This window comes from Catharus ustulatus, chromosome 21 (assembly GCF_009819885.2).
Source record: "Catharus ustulatus isolate bCatUst1 chromosome 21, bCatUst1.pri.v2, whole genome shotgun sequence".
In the NCBI taxonomy this organism is placed as follows: domain Eukaryota; kingdom Metazoa; phylum Chordata; class Aves; order Passeriformes; family Turdidae; genus Catharus; species Catharus ustulatus.
Window position 1 is genome coordinate 6,352,941 of NC_046241.1, and position 27,447 is coordinate 6,380,387.

The window sequence follows — 27,447 nt, forward strand, 5'->3', positions numbered from 1 at the left end:
GCTCATAAAGGAGGAGGAGGAGGGGGAGGATGCTCCAGGCACCGGACCAGAGCACCGAGGGCAGCCGGACACCGGGACTGCGTGAGTGTGGGCGTGAGGGGGGAGAGGGGAAAGGGGAATTTTTGCCTTGGGGGATGTCCCCTCATTCTTTCTGTCCCTTTTTCACCCAGCCATGAGTGTCCTCCACCCCTGGGTGCTGGAGCAGGGCAGTGGGGTGCCAGCCCCTTCCCAGACTGCAGTCAAGCCCTTCCTCGCTCACTTTGGGATGGGCAGGGGGTTTCCAAGTGAGTCCCATTTCCTTGAGGGTCCCTTGGCCACCCTCAGGGACAGGAACTGAAATCTCAGCTGGTGCCACTTCATGCTCTCTCCTCTCTGCTCTGGGGATTTTGGGGGGTAGGATGGGACCTCCACGACCTGGAGGAGTGATGCTGAAGTAAACCCCAGCACCAGTGAGCACATGCCTCTGCTGGAAAAGCTGCTGCTGTCCCTCCTGCCTGCCTTTGCCCCTGTCCTTGCCCCTCCTGCCTGCTCCATCCCAGCCCGGCTGGCCAAGACAGCTCCTCTCTTTACCAAAGTTTCAGCCTTTTTATTCTCCTCCCTCTTCATATTTATTTCTTTTAGTTTAAAACCGAAAGCGTGGTTTCCCTTTGGCAGCCCCAGTCTCTCCAGTAAAATCCCTGCTCCAACTCACACGGAAATTGCCACGGAATAATAATAAGGGCTGAGAAAGTCCCGCCGCGTTCCCCTTCACCGAGCTTTGTTTGCTCTGATTTATTGCCACCGAGCGTTGGAACGTCGGGGCTCTCCCTTCCTGGGCAGGCGGTTTTGGCACGAGCCTTGTTTCCCGAGCTGGGAATGTCCCCACCCCCTTTCTGGGATGCAGGATGCGTCTCCAGGACAAGGTGCCCCCAGGCCCCTCGGGCATTGCGACATCGGGACGTGTCCGAGCAGGCAAAGGTTGGAGCATTTCCCTATCGCCCTGCCGGGCCACTTGTAGGGCGAGTATGCCCGGTCTCGGAGGTGCTTACTCAGGCTGGCAACCACTGCAGCGATGCTGGTGGCCACAGCGGGGATGAATTTGGGACTAAAGGAGGGAAGTTCTCAAAAGGAGCCGCAGCGTCGGGGCTGGGCTGGGCCGTTTTGGGAACTGCGATTGCCTTCCTGTAAATGCCCCGGTGAGGAAGGGACGGCTGGACCTCGCTGGGCAGGGACCCAGCTTGGCACAGCCCCACCAGCAGGGAAATGCTGCTTGCACAAGCCTGGGCACCGGGTGCTGCCTGCGTGGCAGCCCGACGGGCAGGGGCAGGCTCGGAGGGCAGGGTAGGGGCTGCCAGACCCCTTTGTTCCTCAAAAGAACCCAGCAGGAGCAGGGCAGAGCCTGCCCCTGGCTGGCTCCAAGCCTTACCCTGTGGGATGCTGGCAGGACCGGGATGCTGGGGCACACCCCGGTGTAACCACAGCCATAACCTGCCGGGAGAGGTGCTGGGTGGGCCAGCCTGGAGCACCCAGCTCGGCGCCTTCCCGGCCTGCAGGAGCAGGGCTGTGCTGGCTTGGCAGCACCAGTGTGGAAGTTGTTCAGGACAGGGTTTGGCCGGCTCTGCATCCGCCTCCCCCGGCCAAGGGTCAGCTGGCATCGCCTCTTCGTGGGGCCCTGGGATTCACAGCCTGGCCCAGGGACAGCAGGGACAGTCCAGAGCCCCTTCTTGCCCAACCCTCCCCTGAGATCCAGGCTGCTGTGTCCTTCACCATCTCCTGTTGTTGGCTGAAGTCCTGTATCCTAGTCTGATACCCTTGGCTGGAGGGTGAGGGGTGCTGAATCCCCACGTAGGTGTTGTGTGCTGGCAGAAAACACGTGCAGCACAATTAGAACCAATGCCCTGCAAGCATTAATTACACTTGGAGTTGGGCTGGGCTCTGGGGGATGCTGCCAAGCCCCCCCAGCCTTTGCTGTCCTCATGGGCCCTGGGAGCTGAGCCTGTGGCAGCTCTGCAGAGGGCCAGGACATGCTGGGTCGTGCCAGAGCAGTGCTGGGTCGTGCCAGAGCCGGGCATTGAGCTCTGCTTCTGCCACAGCAGGGCGCCTGCGCCTGAGCCCCGGCTCCCCAGCAGGGCAGGGCACGTGCAGAGCGTGGGGCAGGCTGTGCTGGGGCTGCCGGCACTGAGAAAAGGTAAGAGCAAAACTGCCTTTTCTCCAAAACTGCCTCCTCTGTTGTCCAGCCACCACCAGGTGCACAGGTTAGTGCACAGGCAGGGTGTCCTCCCTGGCTGAGAGCCCCAGCCTGGCCATGGTCACAGACTTGTGGCTTTTCTTTTTGCCCCCAGCCCTGGCCTGGCTCCCTGCAGCCTGGGAGGGCTCTTGCTTCAGCTGATCCTTCCTGATGCCGTGGCTGGTGGCATCATGACCTCCTTTTCCTTTGCTTTGGCAGCACCATGGCTCAGTCCAAGGGCACAGTGGTCCTTGCCTACAGCGGGGGGCTCGACACCTCCTGCATCCTGGTGTGGCTGAAGGAGCAGGGCTACGACGTTGTCGCCTACCTGGTGAGCTCTGCCCTGAGCCCTGCCCCAGGAACTGGGCCTGGGGGGATGGGGGGTGCAGGGCCATTGGGCTGGGGGGGCTTGGGTGAGCACTGGGGGGTCCTGGTGTGTGTGTGGCTGTGGTGGTGACCCTGCTCACACTGGTTAGCCATGGCCCAGCTCACTGCTGCTCTGCTGGGCTGCCAGCCCTGTGTGGCACAGCCTGTCCCTGCCAGCTAATGACCCTCTGCTAATGAAGGCAGGGAATCAGGGCAGAGCCAAGGGGCCTGGCAAAGGGGGGCATGGCCCTGAGATATCCACCTCACGGGGTAGAACTCCCCTCCTGCCCATCCTGGGTGTCCTCAAGCCCAGCCACCATGGCTCTGTCACACCTTGCACGAAGTCCTGTGCCAAACTGGGCTTGCACTGGGTTTTGTGGTCTGGTTTCACACTTATTTTTCCTGCTTTCCAGGCCAACATCGGGCAGAAGGAAGATTTTGAGGCAGCACGAAAGAAAGCTCTGGCACTGGGGGCCAAGAAGGTACCAATGTCCCTCCCCTTGCTGCCCACCATGGGGGTGAGCCCTGGGGTCTCACACACAGCCATGCCAATGGGAACTCCCTTCTCCAGAGGTTTTGCCCCAAAACCTTTAAGCAGCATTTAGGAAAAGCGAGACAGTCTTTTCACTGCACTGTCCCTAAAACTCCAGAGGAGTGCATTCCCCCGTAGCAACCCTTCCATCAGGATCGTCCCTCTGCTGGCAGGTTTACATCGAGGACGTGAGCAGGGAGTTCGTGGAGAAGTTCATCTGGCCGGCAGTTCAGGCCAACGCCCTGTACGAGGATCGGTACCTGCTGGGCACAGCCCTGGCACGGCCCTGCATCGCCCACAAGCTCGTGGAGATCGCCCAGAGAGAGGGAGCCCAGTTTGTCGCCCACGGCGCCACGGGCAAGGTGAGGGGGGACACGGGGCAGGGCGGTTTGTGGGTGCTTTGTGGGGACTGTGCAAACCTCAACCGTGTTTCAACACTTCCTTCTCGCTTCTGGGATTTCTGTGCCCGATTTCGGTTCCGTCTCGCTGTTGGGAAGGTTGGAGTCACAGCTGAACCCTCTGTTCCTGGCAGCAATTTCAAAATGCTGAGGCTGGGCTAGGGCTGTGACCGAGCCAGCACAACCCAGCATGGTTAGGGGCGTCCTGGAATAGGTGCGACTGTCCCAGATTCTGTCCCTGCACTGAGCCCTCACCTGTCCCCATCCCTGGTGGCTGTCCGCGCTCCTGTCCCTGTCACGGCTGTGCCAGTCCCTACCCGGGTTGTTCAGTCCCTGTCCCCACTCCTGTCCCTATCCCGGCTGTGCCAGTCCCTACCCGGGCTGTTCGGTCCCTGTCCCCACTCCTGTCCCTGTCACGGCTGTGCCAGTCCCTGCCCGGGCTGTTCGGTCCCTGTCCCCATTCCTGTCCCCATCCCGGTTGTTCTGGTCCCGCTGTCCCCTCTGGCCGCAGGGAGGACACTTTGCCGCTAGAGGCAGCCAGAGACCGTGGAAAAGGGATGCTCGGGGCCAGCCCCTCCTGGAAAGGGGGAATCCCCCCTCGGGATCGTGGTGGGACAGGCGAGACGTGACCGTGGGTGACCCCCGGCTCCTCCAGCAGCTGCCCAGTCCAGGAGGGAACACCGGGGGCAGGTGAGGGCTCAGTGGGTGAACCCAGGACCTGAGGGTGCCTCCTTCTCCTCCTCCCACAGCCCGTGCCTTGGGGTCAGGCGGGGTCACTCCCTGGGGGGGTCACAAAGGGTTTGGGGGTCCCCACGGTGGGGACTCTGATGGAAAGGAGATGATAAATGCAGCCAGGAGGCTGCCAGCACCCAGGGGATGGGACAGAGGGGCAGCTGGGGGGGGCTGCATGATTGAAATAACTCTGTCCCTCCTGCTGCACCCCTTTCTGTCCCTCTTATCCATCCCTAACGGGCTTTTCTTGAAAGCTCCAGCTCAAAGGTGCCCTGCATTAACACACCCCAATGGGATGGTGTCCCCTGTGCTCCCGGGTGCCACCAGCCGTCCCGGCTGGCAGGGCCACCCTCGGTGCCTGCACTCCCCAAGCCATTACCCCGCGGGCACAGGCAGGGACCGACTGCGGGTAACTCGAGCCGGCTGCGGAGCCTTAAGTGGGACCATCTGGGTGTCCCCGCTGCCGGAGCAGATGGAAGTTCTGGGGCTGCGAGGGAAATGAGTGCTCTGCTGGATGTACTCGCCTGTGTGTAATAGTCCCTCGGGAATTCCCAGCCCGGGTGTAAATGTATCCTCCAGGATGATGGAGGGGAGTGGGGGTCCTAACGCCCCTTGGTGAGGGTGCAAAATGGGTTTCAGTGAGAGTTATTCCCTTGGAAGTGCTCGTAATTCCCATCCTTCCTACTGCTCCTTGCCCCTCCCCAGCTACCTGGACTCATTAGTGGGACCTAATCAGCTAGGGCTGATTTATTATGCTTTTATTTTATTCTTATTTCATGATTTTATTATGCTGCATCCCTCTGCTCACTGTGGTCTTACCCCCACCTTGCCCTCTTCGTTTTTGTCCTTTGATGTCTTTGGGGAAAAAAAATACCCAAATTTGGTTTGAACACACAGCTAACAGGAGCTACAGAAACGTGGGTTGGGGTCTAAACCAGCTGTGGAGAGGGACCAGGAATGATCCTGTGGGACAGAGATTTGGGAGCTGTGACTGGAGCCCAGCAGCTCCTCAGGGGCTGAACGTGTGTATTGTCACACCCTGGGCTGGGGTGACCCCTCAGCACCTCCCATTCGTGTTTCAGGGCAATGACCAGGTCCGGTTCGAGCTCAGCTGCTATGCCCTGTGTCCCAAGATCAAGGTAAGGCACCCAAACCCTCCCCTGCCTCCCCACTGCCGGGCTCCTGCTGGGAATTCTGTTTTAACACCGATGCAAACGGCCCTGCCTCACTTTAACAAGCCACCAGCTGCACGCAGCGACGTTTTGGCATTTCAGGGGGCTGTAATGATCCTTAATTGACCTATTTTTTACCCCAAACACCATGAGGCCACAGAGGAGCCAGTACCAAGGCAGCTGCTGGATAATCGATGCTGCCTGTTTCCCTTTTGCATCCAGTGCCTGGTTAGGGTCGGGGTTTGGTTTACTCCCACCTTGTGCTGGGAGATTGAATTTCAGCTGGGGGACAAACACCCTGTGGGTCTTGGCTCCCTTGGCTCGCAGGGGCAGAGGGGCCCAGGGGCTACAAGGGGTTTCTCATCTCCTGTCCCTGCCCTCCTGCCAGGTTGTGGCGCCGTGGAGGCTGCCCGCGTTTTACCAGCGCTTCCCTGGACGCCGTGAGCTGATGGATTATGCCAAGGTAGGAGCTGGTGTGGGGTAGCCACAAGATGCCCAGGGCAGCAGAAGGTGCTCAGAGTGGCTGTGAAAGCTCAGGGTAGCCATGGGATTCTTGGAGTGGCCGTGGGATGCTCGGGGTCACCACAGGATGGTCACCATGAGTGGTGGGTGACAGCAGCACACCCTGCACAACACCCCTGCAGCACCACTTAGGAGCCTCCTGGTCAGGGTTTTCCCCCCACCCCCTTTCTCTATTTTTTTTTTCTCCTTCCTTTCTAAAAGCCCCATAATTACCTGGCTGTTAATTGTAACCCACTTTCCAAGGAAACAGGTCCCAGCTCCCTGACTTGTGTAACAGACAAAGCAAACACAATCACCTTTGTTGTCCCTTCCTTTTTGAAGTACAAGTTACAATAAAACATGCTAGAAGTTTTGCATCAGGTTTTTATGTGCCCACCAGGGTACCTTTCTTTTTTAGCGACTTCATGGAAATGCTTGACAACTCGGCTCAATCAATCAAAAGGGAAAAGTCAGCTCTGTGCATAAACCAGAAAATTGCTGCAGTTTTTAAATAGCTGCCTGGGTAATCTCTGGGAAGGCAAGACGTGGAGCTGGAGGGATGTGGCGTGGGGTGAGGAGCCCTCTGAGCCCATTAGGGTCGCTGGGAGAGAGTGGCGTGTTGAGGATTGTGTTTGCCATCTGCCGTTGTATTATGAAGGGGAGAGTTTACGAGAGCTTTCCATATGTTGCCAAACAAATTGTCAAATAGGGGAGTTATTAAGAGCACCGTGGTTTTATTATATGGAAAATGGAACATGTGTTTTGGGTTTGGGGGGTTTTGTTTGGTTGTGGGGATTGTTTTGTTTGTTTGGAAGGGGGGAGAAAGGGAAATGAAATGGATTGGGGCCCCATTCCAAGAGCAAAATGTTGTGGGGTGAGGGTTTAAGTACTTCTCGGTCTTTGGTTATCTGTTACAAAAAAAAGGTGGTTTCCCTTCTTTTTCATCCTTAGGAGAGGGAGATGCATGGCCAGGTCCTTTGAGCACATACATGTGCTCACCTTGGTGCCGAGGGAATCAGAAAATTATAATGTTTAATTAGAAAATGATGATATTTGGGGCTCCATTGGTTCCAGGGAAAGTGAGGATCTGTTTCACTGTGGCACAGCTCTGTCCATGAATTTGCTGCCCAGGGGCTGAAGCCAGCCTTGCTCTGGCAGCAAATCTGTGCCAGTGGCTGCTCCCTTCTCACCTTAATGAGAATGGCCAGGCTGTCCTGGATGTTGCTCCAGAATTAGCCTCACCACAGGTGGGTCTGAAGCTGAGAACAAAATCCCTTTTTGTTCCTGGCATCTTTGGTTCAGCAAAGACTGCCTAGGCTCTGTAGATATTGGGTCTGGAGGATTCTCTTTGAGATGGGCTGGGAGCACTGTCTTCCCCAGCTGCCAGGAGGAGGCAGAGAGAGGAGAGGGCAGGCTGAGGGCACAGTCAGCTCAAGATCACTGGGTGTTCAGGTCTGGAAGATGGGTTTGTACACCCCAGGTGAGATGGGTGTGCCAAGGGTGGGTCTCTTCTCACAAATGCAAGATAGAATGAGAGGAAATGGCCTTAAGTTGTGCCAGGGGAGGTCTAGACTGGATACTGGGTGGTCCTAGCTGGCCCTATGCTGGAATTATGGTGAGGAACCAGCAGAACAGAACCCATGAGCCTGAGGCCATGTCACCCCAGGAGCAGGGCTGAGTCAGCCCCCCTGCAGCATTAGGAGATCTCAGAACCTTGTTCCCATCTCAGGTGATGATTTGAGGGCTGTGACGCAACAACCACAAGCATTTCCTTGCCCTGTTCCTGACAAACAAGAAATGCACACTCAGCCCCTTCTCCTCTGTCCCCAGCTGAGCCCTTGACTGCTGTCCCTGCTGTGGTGACACTGAAATTCCAGAGCTGCCCAGCAGTGCATGGGCTGTACAGACACATCAAGGCTCAGTGGGAGCCTGTCTTGCCATGGCCACCCCACAGCTGGCACATTGTGGCCCTGTGTCCTGGCACGGAGGTCACCACTGGCTCCAGCAGTTTTCAGCATGCTGCCATCACCTCTCCTGCTAATTCCCCCACGTATTCACCTCCTCTTCACAGGCAATTTCCCCCATTGAAGTGTCAGTGGATAAATGAGCACGCTGGTGACCTTGTTAGGGAGCTGGGCTCGGTGCTGCACGCTGTGCTGGGGAGGCAGCTGGTGTGAGGCCACACATCCCTGGGCACGGCATGCTCGAGGTGCCCAGGCTCAGAGGGACACTGCCACCTGCTTGGGGTGTGTCTGCTTCCCCATGTGTTTGCACGAGGCTGTGAGGATGTGCTGCTGTCCCCCATGACAGAGCATTACTCCTCTTTAGGCTGTAGAGCATCCTGTGGATTTGGGAACTCAGATCCCGGTGTCACCTCCCCTTGCTGAGAAACCTGGCTGGGGGAGTCATAGAATTGTGGGACATCTTGAGTTGGAAGGGACCCACAGGGTCATCAAGTTCAGCTCCTGGCCCTGCAGAGAGCACCCCACCAACTCCACCACCACCTGAGAGCATTGCACCATCCTGGCCCTGGGCCTAGGGAAAGCAGGCAGCCTCTCTGCTGGTGTCCCCATCTCTGGGGTTCAGGGGGTGCTCTGGGGCCCCTTCTCAGCCTGTGGCAGGGCTGGGATGGCCATTGTCCCACAGCCACACTGTGTCCCTGGTGGCCCTGTTGAGGTGGGAGCTGATGTGTGTCAGGGTGCCCACCTTGCTCTGTGCTGCCCTGCTGGTGGCCATGGGTTGTGCCTTTGAGTTTTTAGGGCTGATCCTGCATGAACCAGCACCGATGAGGGCTGGCTTTGCCTGCAGGCTGCCTTACCCCCACTCCCTTTCCTGGCAGAAACATGGGATCCCCGTGCCTGTGACACCTCAGACGCCCTGGAGCATGGATGAGAACCTAATGCACATCAGGTGAGGAGCTGGGCAGGTGGGGAACTCGTATGAGGTGAGGAGCTGGGATCTGCAACCCCAGTCCCCTCCAAGCTACATGTCCAGAACAGCCTTTTGCACACCTATTGTCCCAGCTGACCATGGGTGACACCAAACCCTCCATCCTCCCTTTTTTATCTAGCTGTCCACATTCCAAGTGGCAGCACTCATCTCCTGCACCCTCCTAAGCCTGGCTCTCCTTTCAGAGCTGCTGCTAAAATGCTCTGGGAATCCATAACGCGTCCCTATGTCCATCCTCATGGGGTGGGTGGGATCGGGGGTCTCCTCCCGGCGGGTTTTGGGGGTTGCAAGTTGCAGATGCTGCAGTGACTTCTCTCTCCTTCCCTGCCTGCTGCAGCTACGAAGCCGGGATCCTGGAGAACCCCAAGGTAATCGATCACGGCAGCCACGGGCTGGGGGCGTCTCGAGTCTTTGCAGCCTAATTGGGAATTTCACGGCGGGGCCGCCCGAGTGTGCGGGGAGGCTCCGCCGCCTCCCCCGGCGCGTTAATTGAATGGGGAAGGGACCGTTCCAGGGTGACACCGGAGGGGACAATGTCGCGGGGCGGCAATAAAGGAGCAATTAGACAGGCGCGGTGCTGGTGGGACGGACAGAGCTGCTGGCGGCGGGCAGAGCTCGGGGCGTCCCCTGCAGCTCGCCCAGCCCTCCTTGCCTTCCCACCCCTCTATCCCTGGGGTAAAACCTCCCGTTGGATGGGCGGTGTTGGAGACCCTGTGGGCACCTATGGGGCCACCAACTCTGGCTACCAACAGGGATTTGGGGCCAGGCGCTGGCGGTGACAGCGCCACATCCCCGGGCCCGCTCCGAGCCCATCCCCGGGCCCATCCCCGGGCCCGCTCCGAGCCCATCCCCGGGCCCGCTCCGAGCCCATCCCCGGGCCCGCTCCGAGCCCATCCCCGGGCCCGCTCCGAGCCCATCCCCGGGCCCGCTCCGAGCCCATCCCCGGGCCCGCTCCGAGCCGTGCTCGTGGTCCTGCTGGCCCTGCCTGCGCTGTTCGTGCTCCAGCGGGTCACCGCTGTTCAAACTATCCATCAGCCCTAATTAGACAGCCCAGGAGAGGAGGGGAAGGCAGGCGGGGACGAGCGGGGCCGCTGGAGCTCCTCTCCCGCAGCCGCTCCCGCAGCGGGGCTGACGCGTGCCTGCGGCGGGGCCAGAGGAGGAGGAAGGTGGGGAGGGGGTCCCGCTGCTCCTCTGGTGCCCTCCGGAGGGGTGGCTGTGGGCCAGGCTTTGCAGAGCCGGGTCTGCTCCTGACGGAGAGTGGTTGGCACAGGGATGGGTGCTCATTTCTTCAGATAGCACGGGACTGACCCGCGCCCAGCCTGACTATTCCTTCTCCCATTCCTTCTCCCATTCCTTCTCCCATTCCTTCTCCCATTCCTTCTCCCATTCCTTCTCCCATTCCTTCTCCCATTCCTTCTCCCATTCCTTCTCCCATTCCTTCTCCCATTCCTTCTCCCATTCCTTCTCCCATTCCTTCTCCCATTCCTTCTCCCATTCCTTCTCCCATTCCTTCTCCCATTCCTTCTCCCATTCCTTCTCCCATTCCTTCTCCCATTCCTTCTCCCATTCCTTCTCCCATTCCTTCTCCCATTCCTTCTCCCATTCCTTCTCCCATTCCTTCTCCCATTCCTTCTCCCATTCCTTCTCCCATTCCTTCTCCCATTCCTTCTCCCATTCCTTCTCCCATTCCTTCTCCCATTCCTTCTCCCATTCCTTCTCCCATTCCTTCTCCCATTCCTTCTCCCATTCCTTCTCCCATTCCTTCTCCCATTCCTTCTCCCATTCCTTCTCCCATTCCTTCTCCCATTCCTTCTCCCATTCCTTCTCCCATTCCTTCTCCCATTCCTTCTCCCATTCCTTCTCCCATTCCTTCTCCCATTCCTTCTCCCATTCCTTCTCCCATTCCTTCTCCCATTCCTTCTCCCATTCCTTCTCCCATTCCTTCTCCCATTCCTTCTCCCATTCCTTCTCCCATTCCTTCTCCTTCTCCCGTTCCTTTCCCAAACCCAGCCTGGAAAATGGGGCTGACCCCATCCCCGAGCATCCTCTGCCCCTCTCGCTATGCCAGTGCTAGGAGGTGGCTCCCTGGAGCGCGGTGTCACTGCTGTCACCGCTGTCACCGTCGCTGCTGTCCCCTCCCGGCTCGGGAAGCGGTGCTGGGCACAAGGTGGCCGTGGCAAGATCCGGGGTGCCAGGCACGGCGGGCTCCCCTCCCCAAACCCCCGGGACCTGCCAAACGCAGGGATTTGAAAGCAGATGGTTGAGCTATTTTCTGCCTCTGTGAGGCCCGATTGAAGGGCAATGAGGCAGCTAATGTGGAGAAAGATAGAAATTTACTTGCTTTAACTTCATATGGCACTCTGAAAGAGTTCATTCAGTCCCGGGCACAACAATATCAGCCGGATGAATAAACCATTTGCGGCATCGATAGCTCTGCATCATGGTTTACTTCATGGACCATTTGCTTCCAATTTCTTCTCTTCTTGCCCCGTTTTTCTTGCTTCTTTCTTCCCCCCTCCCTCTCTCACTTTCCACACACTCTTCCCTTTTTTTTTTTTTTCCCCTTTCCCCCCCCCCGTTTTTTTTCCCTCTCTCCCCTTTAAAGATGACATTGCAGGACTAGCCCCCCTGCGGGGAGGGATAAATAGAAGGCATTGATACACTGCAACAAACTATTTGTCATTTGAACTGTGCTTTTAGGAGAGAGAATAAAAAGAGGACAGACTCACACCGTAATGATGGAATGCAAGCCAAATGTCACTTTTATTTCTATTTAGTTATTTTATTTAATAGGGGTTTTCATAGTTGGCTCGGAAAATTGGAAACTACCTGACTTTGACTTCCAATGTTTAGTAAAGAGTTTTTAATACTTTCCGGTATTTTTTCTCCCACCCCCTTCCACCTTTTCCTTTTGAACTCAAAGTTTTTCATCATCTCTCACAGGTTCATCTAGTTAATAAGTGTGATCAGGGCTAGGAAAGGCCAGACGATGTAAAATTGAAATCCACAGCCCGTGTAATCTGTGCGTGGGGGCACGGGGGAGATGTGCCTGCCTACCTTAAAACGAGGGAAAGGGGCAAAAATGACATGAAATGGGAACTGAGGAGGGGTTTGCTGCGGTGAGTGCTTGGGTAGCTATGCCTGTATTCCCAGGATGTGGCTGTGGTTGGTGTTGGGATTGCACCCCGAGGTTTGGGGTGAGGCGAGAGGTCCCCCCAAGTGTGGAGGGGGGGATGGGGGTGCTTGAAGCTGTGTGGGGATCCCTCAGGTGCTGGCAGTGATCCAGCAAATGTAAATACATTTGGACCAAAAAAAATTGAAGTTTTCGCTAAAATTCTTACTGCCTGTCTGGAAAAAAACTAGATGAAAACTTCTAGAAATTAACTTTCCCTTTAAAAGGCTTAAATTTCTTTGTTTGTTTTTTAGAGCAATCACTTTTGGTTGGATTATTATGGGACTTTTTCCCCTAACTCGCTTTATGTTATCATTATTTTCCTTGCTGGAAAGCAAGATAAGGGGGGAAAAGGGACATTTAAAGGTCCCTTCCACCCCAAACTCTTCCATGATTTGATGAAGAGAGCAGAAGAACTGTGCTCTGAAAGGGAAAATAGGAACAGGGAGAGTGTGGGCCAGGCACTGGGTGGGTGGATGCAGGCAGGGACCCCCTGCCCAGAGTTCCCCAGAGCTCCAGCTCTGTCCAGCTGGGTTGAGTGGGGAAATACCAGTTTGGCACCTTTAAAAGTCTGCTTGACTCTCCCTGGTGCTGCACCTGCCCTGGGCGCTCTGTGCCTCCATTCCCCCTCCCGGAGCTGTGGCTGGGTGGGGAGTCCCTCTGGAGGCAGGAGTTTACAAACACAGCTCTGAAAGTATTTTGGGGTCAGCCTGTGCCGTCGCATCATGGGTGAGTGCTGAGGGGCCATGTGAAATTGCAAAGCATTTGCTCTCCGGGACGGAAAGCTTTTTTATATTACATTTCCCGCCCCCCTCTTTCCCCCTCCCCGCTTCTTCTGGCACGCACTTCAATTGCAGCAATTCACCATCGGCACCCGAGCCTCTGCTGGCCTGGCTCTGATGGAGATAAGATGCTTCTTCCCTATAAATCTCAGGGAAAAAAAAATATATATACATAAAGGTTGATGTGCTCTGAAATGGGTTTTTGCTTTGCTGCTCTATTTTCCCCCGTGTGTATTAACCCCGGGGACACCATGAAAGAGCCGGTGTGCCGGGAGCACCTGCTGGGGTCAGCCTTCCTCATTAGTTTTTTCGGTCAGTGCCGAATGAGCCGGGCTCGGTGCGGGGATGTGCGGGCACCCGCCCGCCCCGCTGCCAGCGTCCTGCTTTTCCCTGCCTGACTTGCTTCTCCGCAGCCAGCCCGCCTCCAGCTGTGGGGGCGTTGGAGGAAAAGATGAGATCAAGTTGAGGGGAAAAATTGGCTGATTCTGCCAACCCCTTTGTTCCCAGGGCCCCCGGTAAGCGTCGGTGCTGCGCCGTGCTGGTCCTGCCTTTTGGGATGGGGGATGGACCCCTGGCAGGGGATGTGCTTTGGGATGGGGGATGGACACCTTTTTAGGATGAAGGATGCACTCCTGGCAGGGGAATGTGCTTTGGGATGGGGGATGGAGCCCTGGCAGGGGGACGTGCTTTTTAGGATGAAGGATGCACTCCTGGCAGGGGGATGTGCTTTTTAGGATGAAGGGTGCACTCCTGGCAGGGAGATGTGCTTTTTAGGATGGAGGATGCACTCCTGGCAGGGGGATGTGCTTTTTGAGATGGAGGATGCACACCTGGCAGGGGAATGTGCTTTTTAGGATGAAGGATGCACTCCTGGCAGGGGGATGTGCTTTTTAGGATGAAGGGTGCACTCCTGGCAGGGGGATGTGCTTTTTAGGATGGAGGATGCACTCCTGGCAGGGGGATGTGCTTTGGGATGGAGGATGCACTCCTGGCATGGGAATGTGCTTTTTGGGATGGGGGATTCAGTCTGGGGTTGGGGCTGCCAGCAGTGTTGGCCATGACAATGCCACTGACTGTCCCTCTTCTCTCCCTCTCCCTGCAGAACCAGGCTCCTCCCGGGCTCTACACCAAGACCTGTGATCCGGCCAAATCTCCCGACACCCCAGACGTGCTGGAGATCAAGTTTGAGCGGGGTAAGAACCTCCTTGCTGCCAGACCCTTGTCCCTGGGCCCCCGAGACAAGCCCCACTTCCCAGCTGGGACTGGGCTTCTCTGGCAGCTGGGGGCAGATGGGCGAGTCCTGACTCCTGACATCGGGGCTGGGGGTGGTGCTTGCAGCACCCCAGGGCTCTTTGAGGTGTGCAGGGGCTCTGGTTAAATCTCAGGGGCTTTCTGGAACCTCCCTGAGAGTGGAAAGGGGTTTGAGCACCCTCACCTGCCATCAGGGTGCAGTGGGCACAGGGGACCCTCTCCTGCAGGTGGCTCTGAGGGCATGCAGGGGATGCTGGCCAAGGTAGCAGCTGGGGAGACACTCAGCAGGGTTTGGCTAGAGATGCTATCATGGAGACAGGACACTGAGCAGGATTTGGCTGGTGGTGCTGTCATGAAGGGAACAGAACACTCAGCAGGGTTTGGCTGGTGATGCTATCATGGAGACAGGACACTCAGCAGAATTTGGCTGGTGGTGCTACCATGAAGGGAACAGGACACTCAGCAGGGTTTGGCTGGTGGTGCTATCATGAAGGGAACAGGACACTGAGCAGGGTTTGGCTGGTGATGCTATCATGGAGACAGGACACTCAGCAGAATTTGGCTGGTGGTGCTGTCATGAAGGAGACAGCGATGCTCCCGTACATCCCTGGGGACACACGGCAGGGCCCAGCCTCAGAGCCAGCACTGAGGAGAGGACCCTGGGCAGCATCTCCACCTCCACAGCCATCCCCGTGCCACCCTCCATCCTGGCAGCAGTGGCGAGCCCAGCACAGGCTGGGGGGAGACCCTGCTGGGAGGGGACAGCCCCTCCCCACCGCCAGCCTCCCTGCTCCATTCTAATGATCCCCCTGCGAGGAGCAGCCCCCCTCCCGGCGGCCCATTCAGCCCCTAGTTAATTTATTTGAAGTTTTAATCTAATTATTAACTATTTCAAAGGCTAAGCAGCTTTCAGCAACAACAGCCCCGACAACGTCGGCTCTTCGCCGAGCGGACCCCGGCCAATATCCCGGTGGAGGATGCGGAGAGAAAGAGCCAGGGCGAGGGGAGGGCGCGGGGTGGGGGGGCCCACGCCGAGAAGCAGCTTAAGGTTCATTATTGCCGCGAGTTTACATTTAATAGCAATTTACAACTGAGTTTATAAACCCCAGGAAAATAGGGGGTTTAAGGGGGGGGCGGTGGGGGGGAGCTGACAGCCCCCATCACCAGCCAGGGCTCTTGCGGGCGCCTATATAATAAAGACTAGAAAGGGAGGCATTGAGGCTGATTGGCAACTGATAGTGCGTTAAATGGTAATGAGGAGGGCAGATGGAGGGGGGATTAGCCTCCAACTCCGCACCGCTTTTCTTTGTGGGCCCCGCAGCCCCCTTGTCAGCTTCCTAATACATTTATTGCTCATTTCACACCGCTAAAGAAAAATGCCTCTTTCTATTCAGCATCCCCCCCCACCACCACCACCCCGCTCTGCTTTGCTCCTGCCCGGTGCCCCTTTAAAAAAAAAATAAAAAATTAAGGGGGGATAAAGAAAGAAAAGGTGCAATAATTAATTCATGGCGGGGAGCTCCCCGCCGCGGGGTGCGTGTGCGTGCGTGTGCAAGCAGGAGAGCCCCGGTGTGGGGGTTCCCCCCAGACACCCCCGTGCTGGCCAGGGGAGAAGGGTGGGGGGGCACACATTTGTCACTCTGTCCCCCCTCCCCATCAAGGGCTGGTGGGACAGAAGGTGCTGCGCTGTAAGACAATTGCGGAGCGTGAAATTCAATTAGTTAAGGGCCTGGTTGCAATTTCACAGGCCCTAAAAAAAAAGAGAGGGTGGAGAGAGAGGAAAAGGGGGGGTGACGTTTTTATGGCCTTTTTTATTTATTTATTTCACTCCTTCTCCCGAGGTGGGTCCCCCTCCCCTCGCCTCCCCCTCGCACCAGCTTGGATATGCCTTTTTAAGAAGTTATTTAGAGTTCATATCTGTCACATCTATTTAACGCCCACGGGATGATGTTCCAGGGGGATCCTGACACTGGCTGATCCTGCCCATCCTCTCTCCCCGCCTCTGCAGGTGTCCCAGTGAAGGTCACCAACATTGGGGATGGAGCCACTCGTTCCTCAGCCCTGGAGCTCTTTGTGTACCTGAACGACATCGCGTGAGTGCCACCCTGGCTGGCTGGCAGAGGGGACAAGGGCAGCACCCCCAGGGTGGGGTGGAGGCAGGATGCTCACAGTAGACACGTCCTGATGAGCCCAGGGATGGTGGTCAGTGATGGGATGGCCCCAGCTGGTCCCAGTTGTACCATAAATGTCAGCAAGCAGAGCTAGGCAGCAAGGCCAGGAGCACGAGGGTATAAATAGCCCAGGGTTTTGCTCACAAGTCCTCTGAACATTCTCAGGGCTGCCTGTGTGCCCCAGCTGCCTCACCCACTGCAGGGCACCCTTTCCTTCCTGTCCCAGCTCAGTCCTGTCCTTGTCCCCCTGCTTTGACATCTTACCTGTCTCTCCAAGAGGGCTCAGTGTCCTTTTTGTGTGGAGAGTTGACTTTTTTGGGGCATGGGGACCAGCTGGCCAGGTTCATTGCTCTTTTCTATTCCTGTCTGCACAGCAGCAGCTGCTTTGGGGTTTTCTTTCCTGTGCCACCCCATGCTCAGTTCCTGCTGCTGCTGGCACAGAACCATTCTCAATTTTCCCAAAAATGCTGCAGCACCCGTGAGGGGACCCACTTCTCCCAAGTGCCACCCAGTCCCTGGCCATCCTCCTCTGTGCCTCTGCCTTTATTCTCCTGGTGGTGAATGGGAATGAACTTTTCCACTTAGTTCACTTTTTTAATGGTTAATAAGTAGTTTTCAAACTTTGGGAATACTTCTGTGGCATGTGCTGTGGCATGTCCTGTCTCCTTGCCCAGTTTATTTTCCAGTGGCCTAAGTGACACGGCTGCCTGCAGCACTGCTGGCCTCAGTGACATGTGAGAGACTGGTGGAGAGAAAAATCCATTTCTTTATCACCTGTTTTCCCTGGGGTCCCTGCTCATGGTCAGCAGTGCTGCTCAGGGGCTGGCCTGCTGTTATTTGGGGTTTGTGCACCCCTCTGACCCACCTGGGACTGCTGCAGCCTCCCTTCTCCTCACAGGGGCAAGCATGGGGTTGGGCGCATTGACATCGTGGAGAATCGCTTCGTTGGCATGAAGTCCAGAGGTGAGCCTGCCCTGCCCTGCCCTGAAAAAACCCAAAAATGGGAAATCTGTGGTGGGATATGGTGGGTGCTCAGTAATCCTGAGGTGCTTTGGGTCAGGTCACACCAACAGCACTCAGCCTTTCCCTCCCCATCAGCTTTTGGCAGAGATTTCCCCGTGACAGGGACTCCTTGGTGCTCTCTAATGACAGCAGCTGCCCCCCAGTGCCACTGCTGGCACCAGCCCGGGGGTCCCAGCACCTCCAGGTGAGACCTGTCCCTACAGGAATCACACCTGGCTGGGGGCTTGTGTGGGGATGTGCCCCTGGATGGTGCCAGACTCTCCAATACCTGTACAAACTGCAGGAAGCTGATGCAAGTTACTGGTTTTTTGTGTTTTGTTTTTTTTTTTTTTTTAAAGCAAATATTTGATTTATCTACACATCTTTGAGTCCATGTCTCCAAATATTGATCTTCCATCGGGATCAATTCCGTTGGAAACCTCTGGAGGCAGTGAGCAGCCCTGTGCAAAACTAAGGAGGTGGCTCAATATCGTTTCCCAACTCCTTGCTCCAACTCTTCTGTTTTAAATCTCATTAATACTTAATTAGATGCTTCCTGTCTTTAAACTTGCCCTCTGTGCAGGACAACAGTAAATATTTTGGTAAGACTAAGCCTGCAGTGTTCCTCCCAGCCATAAGGTAAGAAACAAAACCCCAAATCATTTGATCTGAATTTGAATAATCAAATTAAAACCAAAAGAAGGAAGAAAAAACCTCAACCCTGACCCACACACTCCAGCCTGCGCATTTGCATGCAGGATGCTGAGTAATTTGTCAAAATCTATTTTATTTTTTTAAGAGGCACTGACACGCTCTAGTGACCCTTCCAGCATTTAATAATTTCTCTAAAGCCCATTTAACTGTCACGTCTGTCTCCTGCGTGACATCGCCGAGCGATCGCTGCCGTGTTTGTGTGCCAGGGGGGTCTGGGGACAGCGCTGCGGGGATCAGACCTTGGGGTGGCTCCCCCCTTGCTTTGAGCAGGATCCTGGCCCTGGTTGGCTTCTTGGGATGAAGGGAAACCTCCCAGAAATCTGCTCTGCGAGGTGATGGGAGCAGGAGGGTGCTGTGGGTACCTGCTCTCTCCCAGGGTTTTGGGGTGCAGAGCAGCTCAGGGTGACCCCAGCACTGCCTGGAGCATTTTGGACCCCCCAAATGGATTTAGGATCGATGGTGCAGGAGATGGGAGCTGGACTTGGAGGAGACAATCCTTTAAACCCCAGTAGTGTGCAGATTTGGGGTTCTGTAGGGGAAACTGAGGCACGGGCAGCAGCATGGTCAGAGCTTTCCTTGTGATGGAGGTGACAGCGAAGGTGCCTCCTCTCCCTCATCCCCCAGTCCCAGCAAGTCAGAGAAGAGGAAAAATTCGTTTGCATTGATTTTTACTAAGCTCCTAATTGTACTTCGTTAAGGCTTTAATGGGCGAGGGGCGCACGGGACGCACCGGCAGCAGCCTTTCAAACCCTATTAACTCGGTTTTGCCCTATTTGTTTTAGTGGGAGGGGGTGGCTAATGACAGGGTGCCAGGAGAGCCGCTCGGGGGGCACGGCTGGGCCGGGGGCTGCAGCGGGGCACGGCCCGGCCGCCCCCTCCCTCTACATCCTCATTATCAAATTATCTTTTTAACTCCGAAGGGGGGCTAACTAAGTGAAGTAAATGAAATCAGTGGGGAGGAAGAGGGAAGGAGGGGGACGGCCGCTGCTAAAAGCTGAGCGCCGCTGTCGGCTGGGGCTTCTCCTCCCCTTGGCTCTTTCCTTTTTCCCTTTCCTCCTCTGGATGCGTTGAGCTGATGGAGGAGGAAAGTGGAAAACTTCCCTGCAAGGGAGCCAAACTCGCCTCCAGGCTCAGCCTCAGCCCTGGAGCAGGGGTGGAAATTTGGGCATCGCTTTCTCATGGGCACGGCACCGCATCCCTCCCCGTCCCGCCGGTGACGTCGGGAGTGACAGCCTGCACTCTGCGCAGCAAAATTGCTCGGATGGAGGTGAAGTGACAGCCGAGGTTACAAATTAGAAAATTTTAAGTAGCGGCAGCTGTCTCCTTGGCTGCCTCCCTCCATGTCCCCCCTTCCTCAGCAGTAATTATGGGGTGATTGAAGCATCGTTGGGCTGCAGTGCTGACACCTCTGTCTTTTTCCTGTAAACATGGGGAGATGAAAATAGACACTTGGAGATGCTGCGGGTGTCACTTTGAAGGTGTCTCTTGTCTCCTCGGCAGTGGTGAGGCTGGAGAGTGGCTGTCAGCTGCCCTCCCCTCTGCCCAGCTGACACGCTCTGGTCCTGCCTCCCAGCACCCACAGAGGGGCAGGAGCTGGGGGTCAAGGCACGTACCCAAATCTTCAGCCCAAACTGGCTTTAACATCTCCTAAGGGGAAGGAGAGGGAATATTAATTGTGTTAGTGATGGGCTCAGCTCCACAGTCAGGGGCTGGAGGGGGCAAAGAGCAGCTCCCTGTGCCCCTGTGTCACTGCTCAGCTCCCTGTGCCCCTGTGTCACTGCTCAGCTCCCTGTGCCCCTGTGTCACTGCTGTGCCCATGGGGACAGCTGGGGTTTGGTGTTAACTTGGCTGTCTGCTCCCACAGTCCCGAGGGAATGGGTGTTTGGTGAGCACCTGAGCTGCACCATCGCTGGGGTGGCTGGAGAGGAGGGGCTGGCTCTGCTCTGGGACAGTCAGACCTGTGCCTGTAGGGTACTGAAGTCATGGACACTGCTTGGGATGAGGTGTGATGGATGGAGGAGGCTTGGAGGCTTGGGCTGCTGCACTTGTGGCTGCTGTGGTACCTGTGGGACTGTGGCCACACTGCTGAGCCTGTGCCGCTCTCCAGGGCACTGAGAGCAGAGCCTGGTGAAGTTCTGAGCCCTGTGGGCTCCCCTCAGCCTCTCTTGGGGCTGGGGCTGGTTTGGGGACACATCTCCTTCAGCGGGCACAATTTCCTACGGGGTTCCTTTGTGCCCTTTGCCATTCCCATGACTGTGCCATAGCAGATGCCCAGCACTGGGGAGGGACCATCCCCAGGGGACAGGAATGTGCTGGTGGAGCAGCCCTGGCTGTGGACAGGTTACAGCCTTCCCCATCGTGTATTCACTGCCAGATCAGCTCAGCACTTCCCCACAACATTTCAACACGGACAGGAGAACTGCCTGGCCATACTTGTATTTAAACACCGAACAGCCACACGCACAAACAACATCCTGCACAAAACAAGCCCTGAACGGCTGGAACAAAGGAGCAGCTTGCCGAAATAATTAAGCATCCTCCATCTCCAATTGTGCAATTGGAGGGGGGGGCAGCAGGAAGGGGCTGGGGGGGCCCTGCCAACCCCAAAGGAGGTTGCCCTCCCAGCCCCCAGGTAGCCTCATTGCTTCCCAGCGGATGCTCGGGGCCCTTTCTCGGCAGCCGAGGGGAGAGGAGGGAATTTCAGGCCCTGCGCTCCCCATGCCTGTGCCCCGCTCGTTCTGTTAATTACAGGTTTTCAGCCGCAGACCGTTGGGCACGGATGGGTGGGGGGATCGGTTCCCAAACCCTGTCATTTAGCCTCGTCAGAGTGCCTCTTCAAAGAGGGGAATCTAGAAATTTTCTCCGCAAGGTGCGGAGTGGACTGTCTCGGCCCCAGCATGAATATAATGACAGATGCATTTTACAGCGAGCTGAGACTGAATGCGCTCGACCACGGCTCCTTCTGTCAGCCAAGTCATTATTTTTTGTCATTTGCTGACAGTTTTGGTCTCATTCGTTTCTCTCTCTTTTTCTGCTTTTCCCCCTGCCTGGAAAAATGGCTAGGTATCTATGAGACCCCAGCAGGAACGATCCTATACCACGCGCATTTAGATATCGAGGCCTTCACCATGGACCGGGAAGTGCGGAAAATCAAGCAGGGACTCTCCCTGAAATTCTCAGAGCTGGTGTACAACGGTAGGTACAGTCCAGTCCTGCCACAGCAGCATCCTCCTCATCCTCCCTCATTGCTGCTGGAGGTGCAGGTCCCACTGGTTGTAAAATTGAGGTGTGGGTTTTCTCCTGGGGAGAAGGGTGGGTTTGGGCTGATAAAACCCCACACTGTGCCTGCTTTCCTGCCAAGGGAGTTCCTGCCTGCCTTTGGAGGCAATGCCACATTCCATGAGCACCTCTCCCAGCCCAGTGCCACCACTTCACCCCAAGCAGCACATTCAGGTGTAATCCACCATCCTTTTGCCTCTCTCATGTCACCTTTCCCCAGCTCTCACCCCCAACCCCTTCCACCTCTGCCTTCTCCTCATGCACACTGGGATGTAGAGCATTCAAACTTCAAACCCTGCCAGGGCATGTGCAGCTGGAGGGCTGTCCCTGTGCCCTGGCAGTGTGGCACAGGAGGGATGGAGGGTCCTGGCTGTGCTATGTGGTGCACAGCCCACACAGGGGCACTGCGGCTTGGGGCTCCGCTCTGGGACAGGACAGCACAGCCTGGAGAGGGCTGGGAGCCGTAAGGAATGAGCTGGCTCACCCCTGTCCTTCCTCCTGTGGAGCAGCCACAGCACCAGATCCAGGGCTGGGTTTGAGGGGTCACAGCTCAGTGTTCCCCTTGTGCCACAGGGAGCAGCTCCCTGGCCTGGCACCCTGGCAGGAGAACCAGCACTGCCCTGGGGTGGATCCACCCCAGCCTGGTCCCTGGTGCTAAACTGAAGGAATTAGGATTAGCCCAAAACTCCCTGAATGGGCTCAAAACCCACTAGCCAGAGCTGTCATCCCTGGAGACCCCACTGCCCCATGGCCAGACATTTGTCATTTGCAGGCCCTGATTTCTCAGCCTCCCAGCTCCTCTTCCCATCACTTTTCAGGTGTTTCTAACCACAAGGGCTGGGATGATTCCTGTGGTATGCGAATATACCCTGGAAATAACCTGACCCAGGTTATATTTATAATCCAGTAGGACTGGCTCAGGCTTTTCTCCCATGCAGTTTCTGGTGCCAGTGCTTGTCACCCTCTATTCCAAGGACATTTCCTCTTGCATCTTCCTCAGCAACTCATATTTAATGCCTGAGCCCCTTTGTGGCTTAAATCATATTTTAGGGCCCTGTCAGGGTCTGCAGAAGCCTTTTTCACCTTCCTCTTGGATCACAGCCCCTCATTCATTCTCTGGTGCCACTCTTGCCTCTGGCCATTTTTATTAGACTTTGACCTGGGCTGCCTTTCTTTTGACTATTTTTTTTTTTTTAGTTCAGCATAGACCTGTTTGTTTGTTTATTCTTACCCACTCGCTTGTTGTGCAGCCACCAGGTTAAATCACGATTTAAATTCTCCCTCCCCACATCTGCAAGGCAGAGGCTGCTGTTTCTCTGGCTCCACGTGTGGAATCCCCAGGGATTTCCAGCTTGGTCCTAAACTTCCCTGCCAGCCAATCCCGAATCCAAGGAACAGCCCCAACAGGGTGCAATAAGCACCCGTGGGTCCCGTGCCCGAGGCCAGGCTTTCCAGCTCACCTTCCTTTAACACCTCATTATTGCAGCCAGCCCAGTTTTAAGGAGAATTAGTGTTTATCTTCCCCCTGTTCCTATTGATCCCATTGTGGAGGGGTGGCTTTGAAGCCCGTTCCGTCCTTTCCAGGTGCGGAAATGCCATTGTCCCCCTGCCTGCGCCGTGATTAGGGCAGGATGGTGGGAAGGTCATTAAGGGGGATCGCTTCCAGAGTCTGCAGTGGGGGGTGGGAGGGGGAGAGGCTTCCTCCCACCTGGAGCTGTCAGAGTCAGGATTTAAGCAGCTGGTTATTATTTTAATGTGCCCGGGGTTTATTTTTACAGGGTTTTTTTACATCTGCCCTGCTACTTGAAGAGTTGTGCTTGGAGGGTGGGGACCAAGAAAAGGAGTTAGCCTGGAGCTGTGGTTCCTACTGGTGCTGATTTTAGGGAAGGGGTCCCCAAGCCCCCCCTGGGGTGGAGCAGCTGAGGGGGGTCAGTTCAGGGAGCTGTGTTTGGTGAGAGGGGCTGCAGGGCCATGGTGCTGTGCCTTAGAGCAGGGCCACACAGACCTGGGGACAGGGCTGCAGGATACAGCCCTGCTCAGGGGCTGCCGAGGCCAAACAACAAAAGAAATTGTTTGTTTCTTTAATGGCCTCGGCCCCAGAGCCCAGCTGGGAAGGGAAAGGTGAGAGGGCACCGGTGTGAGATGGGAGAGATAAAACCGGGGATGCCCGAGGGCGGTGAATGGTCTCTTTCTTTCCCCACCTCTATCTCCTTCTGCATCTCCCAGGCTTTATTCCAGGTCTCCGAGGACTCTCTGGCTAATAACCCTACTTAGGGACAGGAGGGGTGTGGGGGTGGCAGGCAGGGCCACAGCTCCTCCATGCACCTGCAGTGCTGCTCCCCCAGGATGTGTTTGGGGGGCCACACGTCACCCCAGCATCCAGCCTGGGCTTCTTCTGGGCATGTTTGGGCTACCAGGGGCTGCTGTCCCCACTGGAGCCAGGGCTGGAGTTTTGGAAGGAGATTTCTGGGGTACCAGCACTGGTTCCTTGTGTCCCATCAGCTCCTCAGGGACAAGCTGAACCTTTCTGACTTTGGGGGGGCTGGGAAGGTGGAGAGCCCACTTGGGGCTGCTGAGACACCTGTGCCCCAAAGCACAGCCCAGTGCAGCCCCAGAGTCACTCCAGCTGTGTGATCTGGGGGAGCACTCTGCTCTGCATCCCTCTGGGATGGGGAATGGGAACTCCTGGGGTGACTGCCCCACTGGGACCCCCATTGCTGAGGGGGTTTCCCTTCCCAGAGCTGCTGGGGGTGAAGTATTCCTGTGGGGATACAGTCCACAGGCTGGGGTTGGCCCTTTGGAGCAGACCTTACTCTGCCTGTCCTAGGGGAGAATGGCTCATCCCCTTCTTGGGGGGCTGGGAGGTGATCCCTCCCCATTTCTGCATCCATCTCTCTGTCTCCACCTGGCCCTCCCAAGATGCTGGGCTTTGAGTAGCACTCTCATACCTACTTAACAAATTTGTTTGCATGATCGCCCCTGCCCAGCAGAGCTGGAACTAGGACGGCCCCATGGCCTGTTTCTGGTTTGTTCCATCCTCTTCTCCCAGTGGGTTCCTGAAGGCCACCAGGAGAAGGGAAACACGTGAGGTCTCCACCCCTCATGGTTCAACCTGCATGTCCCAGCATCTCACTTCCTCTCCCAGCCCTGCAATTGCATCCCTTCCCCTGGGAATTACCCAGGCTCTGCCTTGTAAGACCTAACCTGGGGACAACTCTAGGGTGCCCAGGCCCCTCTGGCCTTCCCCAAACCCCTTGCTGATCCCATCTCCTGTCCTCAGGCTTCTGGCACAGCCCTGAGTGCGAGTTCGTGCGGGAGTGCATCGGGCGCTCGCAGGAGCCGGTGGTGGGCACCGTGCGCCTCTCCGTCTTCAAGGGCCAGGTCTACATCCTGGGCAGGGAGTCCCCACGGTCACTGTACAACGAGGAGCTGGTCAGGTGAGTGGGGCTGGGGGTCAGGGTGGGCAGGAGTAGTGACAGAGGGCATCCCATCGCATCCCATCCCATCCCATGGATCCCATCGCATCCCATCCCATGGATCCCATCCCATCCCATCCCATTCCATGGATCCAATCCCATGGATTCCATCCCATCCCATGGATCCCATCCCATCCCATCCCATCCCATCCCATGGATCCCATCCCATCCCATCCCATCCCCAGTGACACCACAGGCCCAGCCCCGCACCCAGCCGAAGCACGAGCCATGTTTTCAAGTCAATATTGGTTTTTTCCCCTCTGACTTTTCCCTTTTCCTTCGTGTTGTTTTCTCGCTTGCTCGCTCCCCCCTCAGCCCTCCCTCAACTCCTTTCAATCTCTGTAAACACTTTATAAGCCATAAATACACCCGAATGAGTTTAGATCAGTCGGAGTCAAATTATCTTCTCTCTTTCTCTTCTCTGGCTTTTTTTCCTCCCTTCCCTCCCCCTCAAAATCAACAGCTCCTAATAATCCGTCCCAACCCTTCATTATGCTTCGCTCTCTCACTTGGAGAGATTAAATGAATAAAGTATTAAAAAAAAAAAAGAAAAAAAAAAGAGGGAAGAAAAAAAAGGAGGATAGAGGGGGGTGGGACGGAGGAAAAAGAGAGAGGGAGAGAAAAGCAGGGGCACTTATTCTCCCTGCGTCTCCAACCATTTTCCTTTTCTTTTTGATTTCTACATCGCTGGTTTGAAAGCCTTTGAGTGACGGCGTCACAGGAACCCGAGAGAAAGCTGTGAGAGGCAGAGCTGTGTGGAAATGCCTCTGCACAGTAGGTAGAAAGTAACGTAATTATAGAGCAGGTCAGAACCACTCGAATGAGCAAAAATAAAAGCACAGAGGTTTTTCTGTAGCCCGTCAGGGGAGGTAAAATCGTTGTAAACTCTTTTTTTTCTTTTCTTTTTTTTTTTTTCTTCTTTATTTCCCTCCACTTCCTCCTTCAAGGTTTGTGGTTTCTGGGAAATGAGCCGTGTGTTTTGGGGATGTAGGAAACTGTTGGAGTTGGGATTCAGTGGGTGGGTGCTGCCTTGGGAAAGGGGATGTGCTCAGTGTTGCACTGAGGAATGGGCTGCCAGCTCCATGAACCCCCACACCAGGGTGGGGATGTCCCTGCTGGAGTCCTGCTCATGCCAGGGCAGTGTCTGCTGCCCAGGATCACATCCCTTTCCTGGAGCCTGCCATGGCACAGCCACACCTGTGGGATTACTCTGGAACAGGGGGAGTGCCAGAGCAGTGCCAGAGCATGGGGAGGAAGGGTGATGATGATGATGGGACCAAGGAGGGAAATTTGGGGCTGTGTCTGTGGCAGGGCCTGTGGAGCCTGGGGAGGAAGGGTGATGATGATGATGATGGGACCAAGGAGGGAAATTTGGGGCTGTGTCTGTGGCAGGGGCAGACAGGGACCAGGCAGGGACCCTGACCTGAGCCCCCACAGCCAGCAGCAATGAGGGGGCTGCAGCAGCTGGGAGCACACAGCTCTGGGGTCCCCCACATCCTCTCCCTTCCCGAGGGCAGCCCCAGTTCCCTGCAGGAATCCTGCAGCAGTGACAGTGCCTTTCTCCCCGCAGCATGAACGTGCAAGGGGACTACGAGCCCGCCGACGCCACCGGCTTCATCAACATCAACTCGCTCAGGTCTGTGGGGTCAGGGGACCCTCCCCAGCACCCCGGGGCTCTTCCCTTTCCTCCCTCAGCCTCTGGGGGTGAACCAAGCTCCCCCTGAGCACTGGGGTGCCACCACCCCCCCAGTACCAGCCCTGTTTAATTGCAGCCTTCCCCAGCACCGCCAGCCTCGTTATTTTACTTATTTCTCAGACCCCTCCCAGCTCCAGGGCTGGAAAACACGCTGCATTTACATAATGGGCTCTTAATTTTTCCGTTGCCTGTTAACTGCTTTGTTCTCCCCGATCCTCCGTGTCCCCCCGACTCCTCTAAGATTAATTACATTATCTCGTGGAGGAAAAAAAAAAATAATTAAACTGTACAGGCCTTAACAAACGCCTGCTCTTCACGCCCCCTCATTCTGCTTAAATTAATTGAAAGGAAATGTGTGTTCTTACTGTTAATTTACAATTAATTTATTTTTTTTTTTAAATCCCGGTTTCCAGGCTGAAGGAATATCATCGTCTCCAGAGCAAGGTCACCGTAAAGCAGGATGAATAGCAATCAATCGCACGCGAGCCTGCCGCTCCCCTTTCTAATTTCTCTAAGAAGTAGCGCTAATTGTGGTGGCAATTTGTAATTGTAACTCGTCTCCCTGGAGCGGAGTGGCGGCGGAGGTGACGGCTTTGTTACGGGGCTGCAAGTGAAATGCAATCGGGGGGGAAAAAAAAAAAAATAGGTTTGTCCATCGGAAGAGAAGTGGGGAAAGAAATAAACCCCCAGCCACGCGCGGGGTCCGGCATTGAGAGCCGAGCTTTATTCCTGCCTCGTTTGTTTGCTCCCCAGCCCGGCTTTGTGAAGTTGGGAAGGGATTCAGTGGCTGCGAAGGACGTGGGGGGTTGGTGGTACCTTGTGGGGAAGGTGAGGAGCATCGTCACAGGGATGGGGAGTGAGCCGGGTGCTTAAGGGTTAACGGGGTTTGAGCCTTTCTGCTGCGTTTTGGTGAGTTTTACAGAGCAGAAAGGCAGAAATGCGGGAAATATCCCATGCTGGTGCTGCAGGAGGTGAGGAGGAAAGGAGTGCAGTCCCTGTGCTCCCGATGCTCCGGCTGCACACCTGGGATGGCTCAGCCGGGGAAACC

General features: G+C 56.0%; 1 protein-coding gene across 2 annotated transcripts; it reads left to right on the forward strand.

Moving 5' to 3' along the window:
* ASS1 (argininosuccinate synthase 1) lies at positions 1-27,125 on the forward strand. 2 transcript variants are annotated; one of them, XM_033077728.2, is made up of 15 exons: positions 1-81; positions 2,426-2,537; positions 2,986-3,054; positions 3,278-3,466; positions 5,317-5,373; positions 5,795-5,869; positions 8,747-8,817; positions 9,194-9,224; positions 13,913-14,003; positions 16,070-16,154; positions 17,131-17,195; positions 21,012-21,143; positions 24,508-24,664; positions 26,274-26,339; positions 26,813-27,125. In XM_033077728.2, the coding sequence occupies exons 2-15, from the start codon at positions 2,430-2,432 to the stop codon at positions 26,865-26,867; spliced, it is 1,251 nt and encodes a 416-aa protein (XP_032933619.1). In that variant the 5' UTR covers positions 1-81; positions 2,426-2,429; the 3' UTR covers positions 26,868-27,125. The 2 variants fall into 2 exon arrangements, with proteins under 2 accessions (XP_032933619.1, XP_032933620.1); XM_033077729.2 differs by having other exon boundaries at positions 20-77.
* The last annotated feature ends 322 nt before the right edge of the window (positions 27,126-27,447 follow it).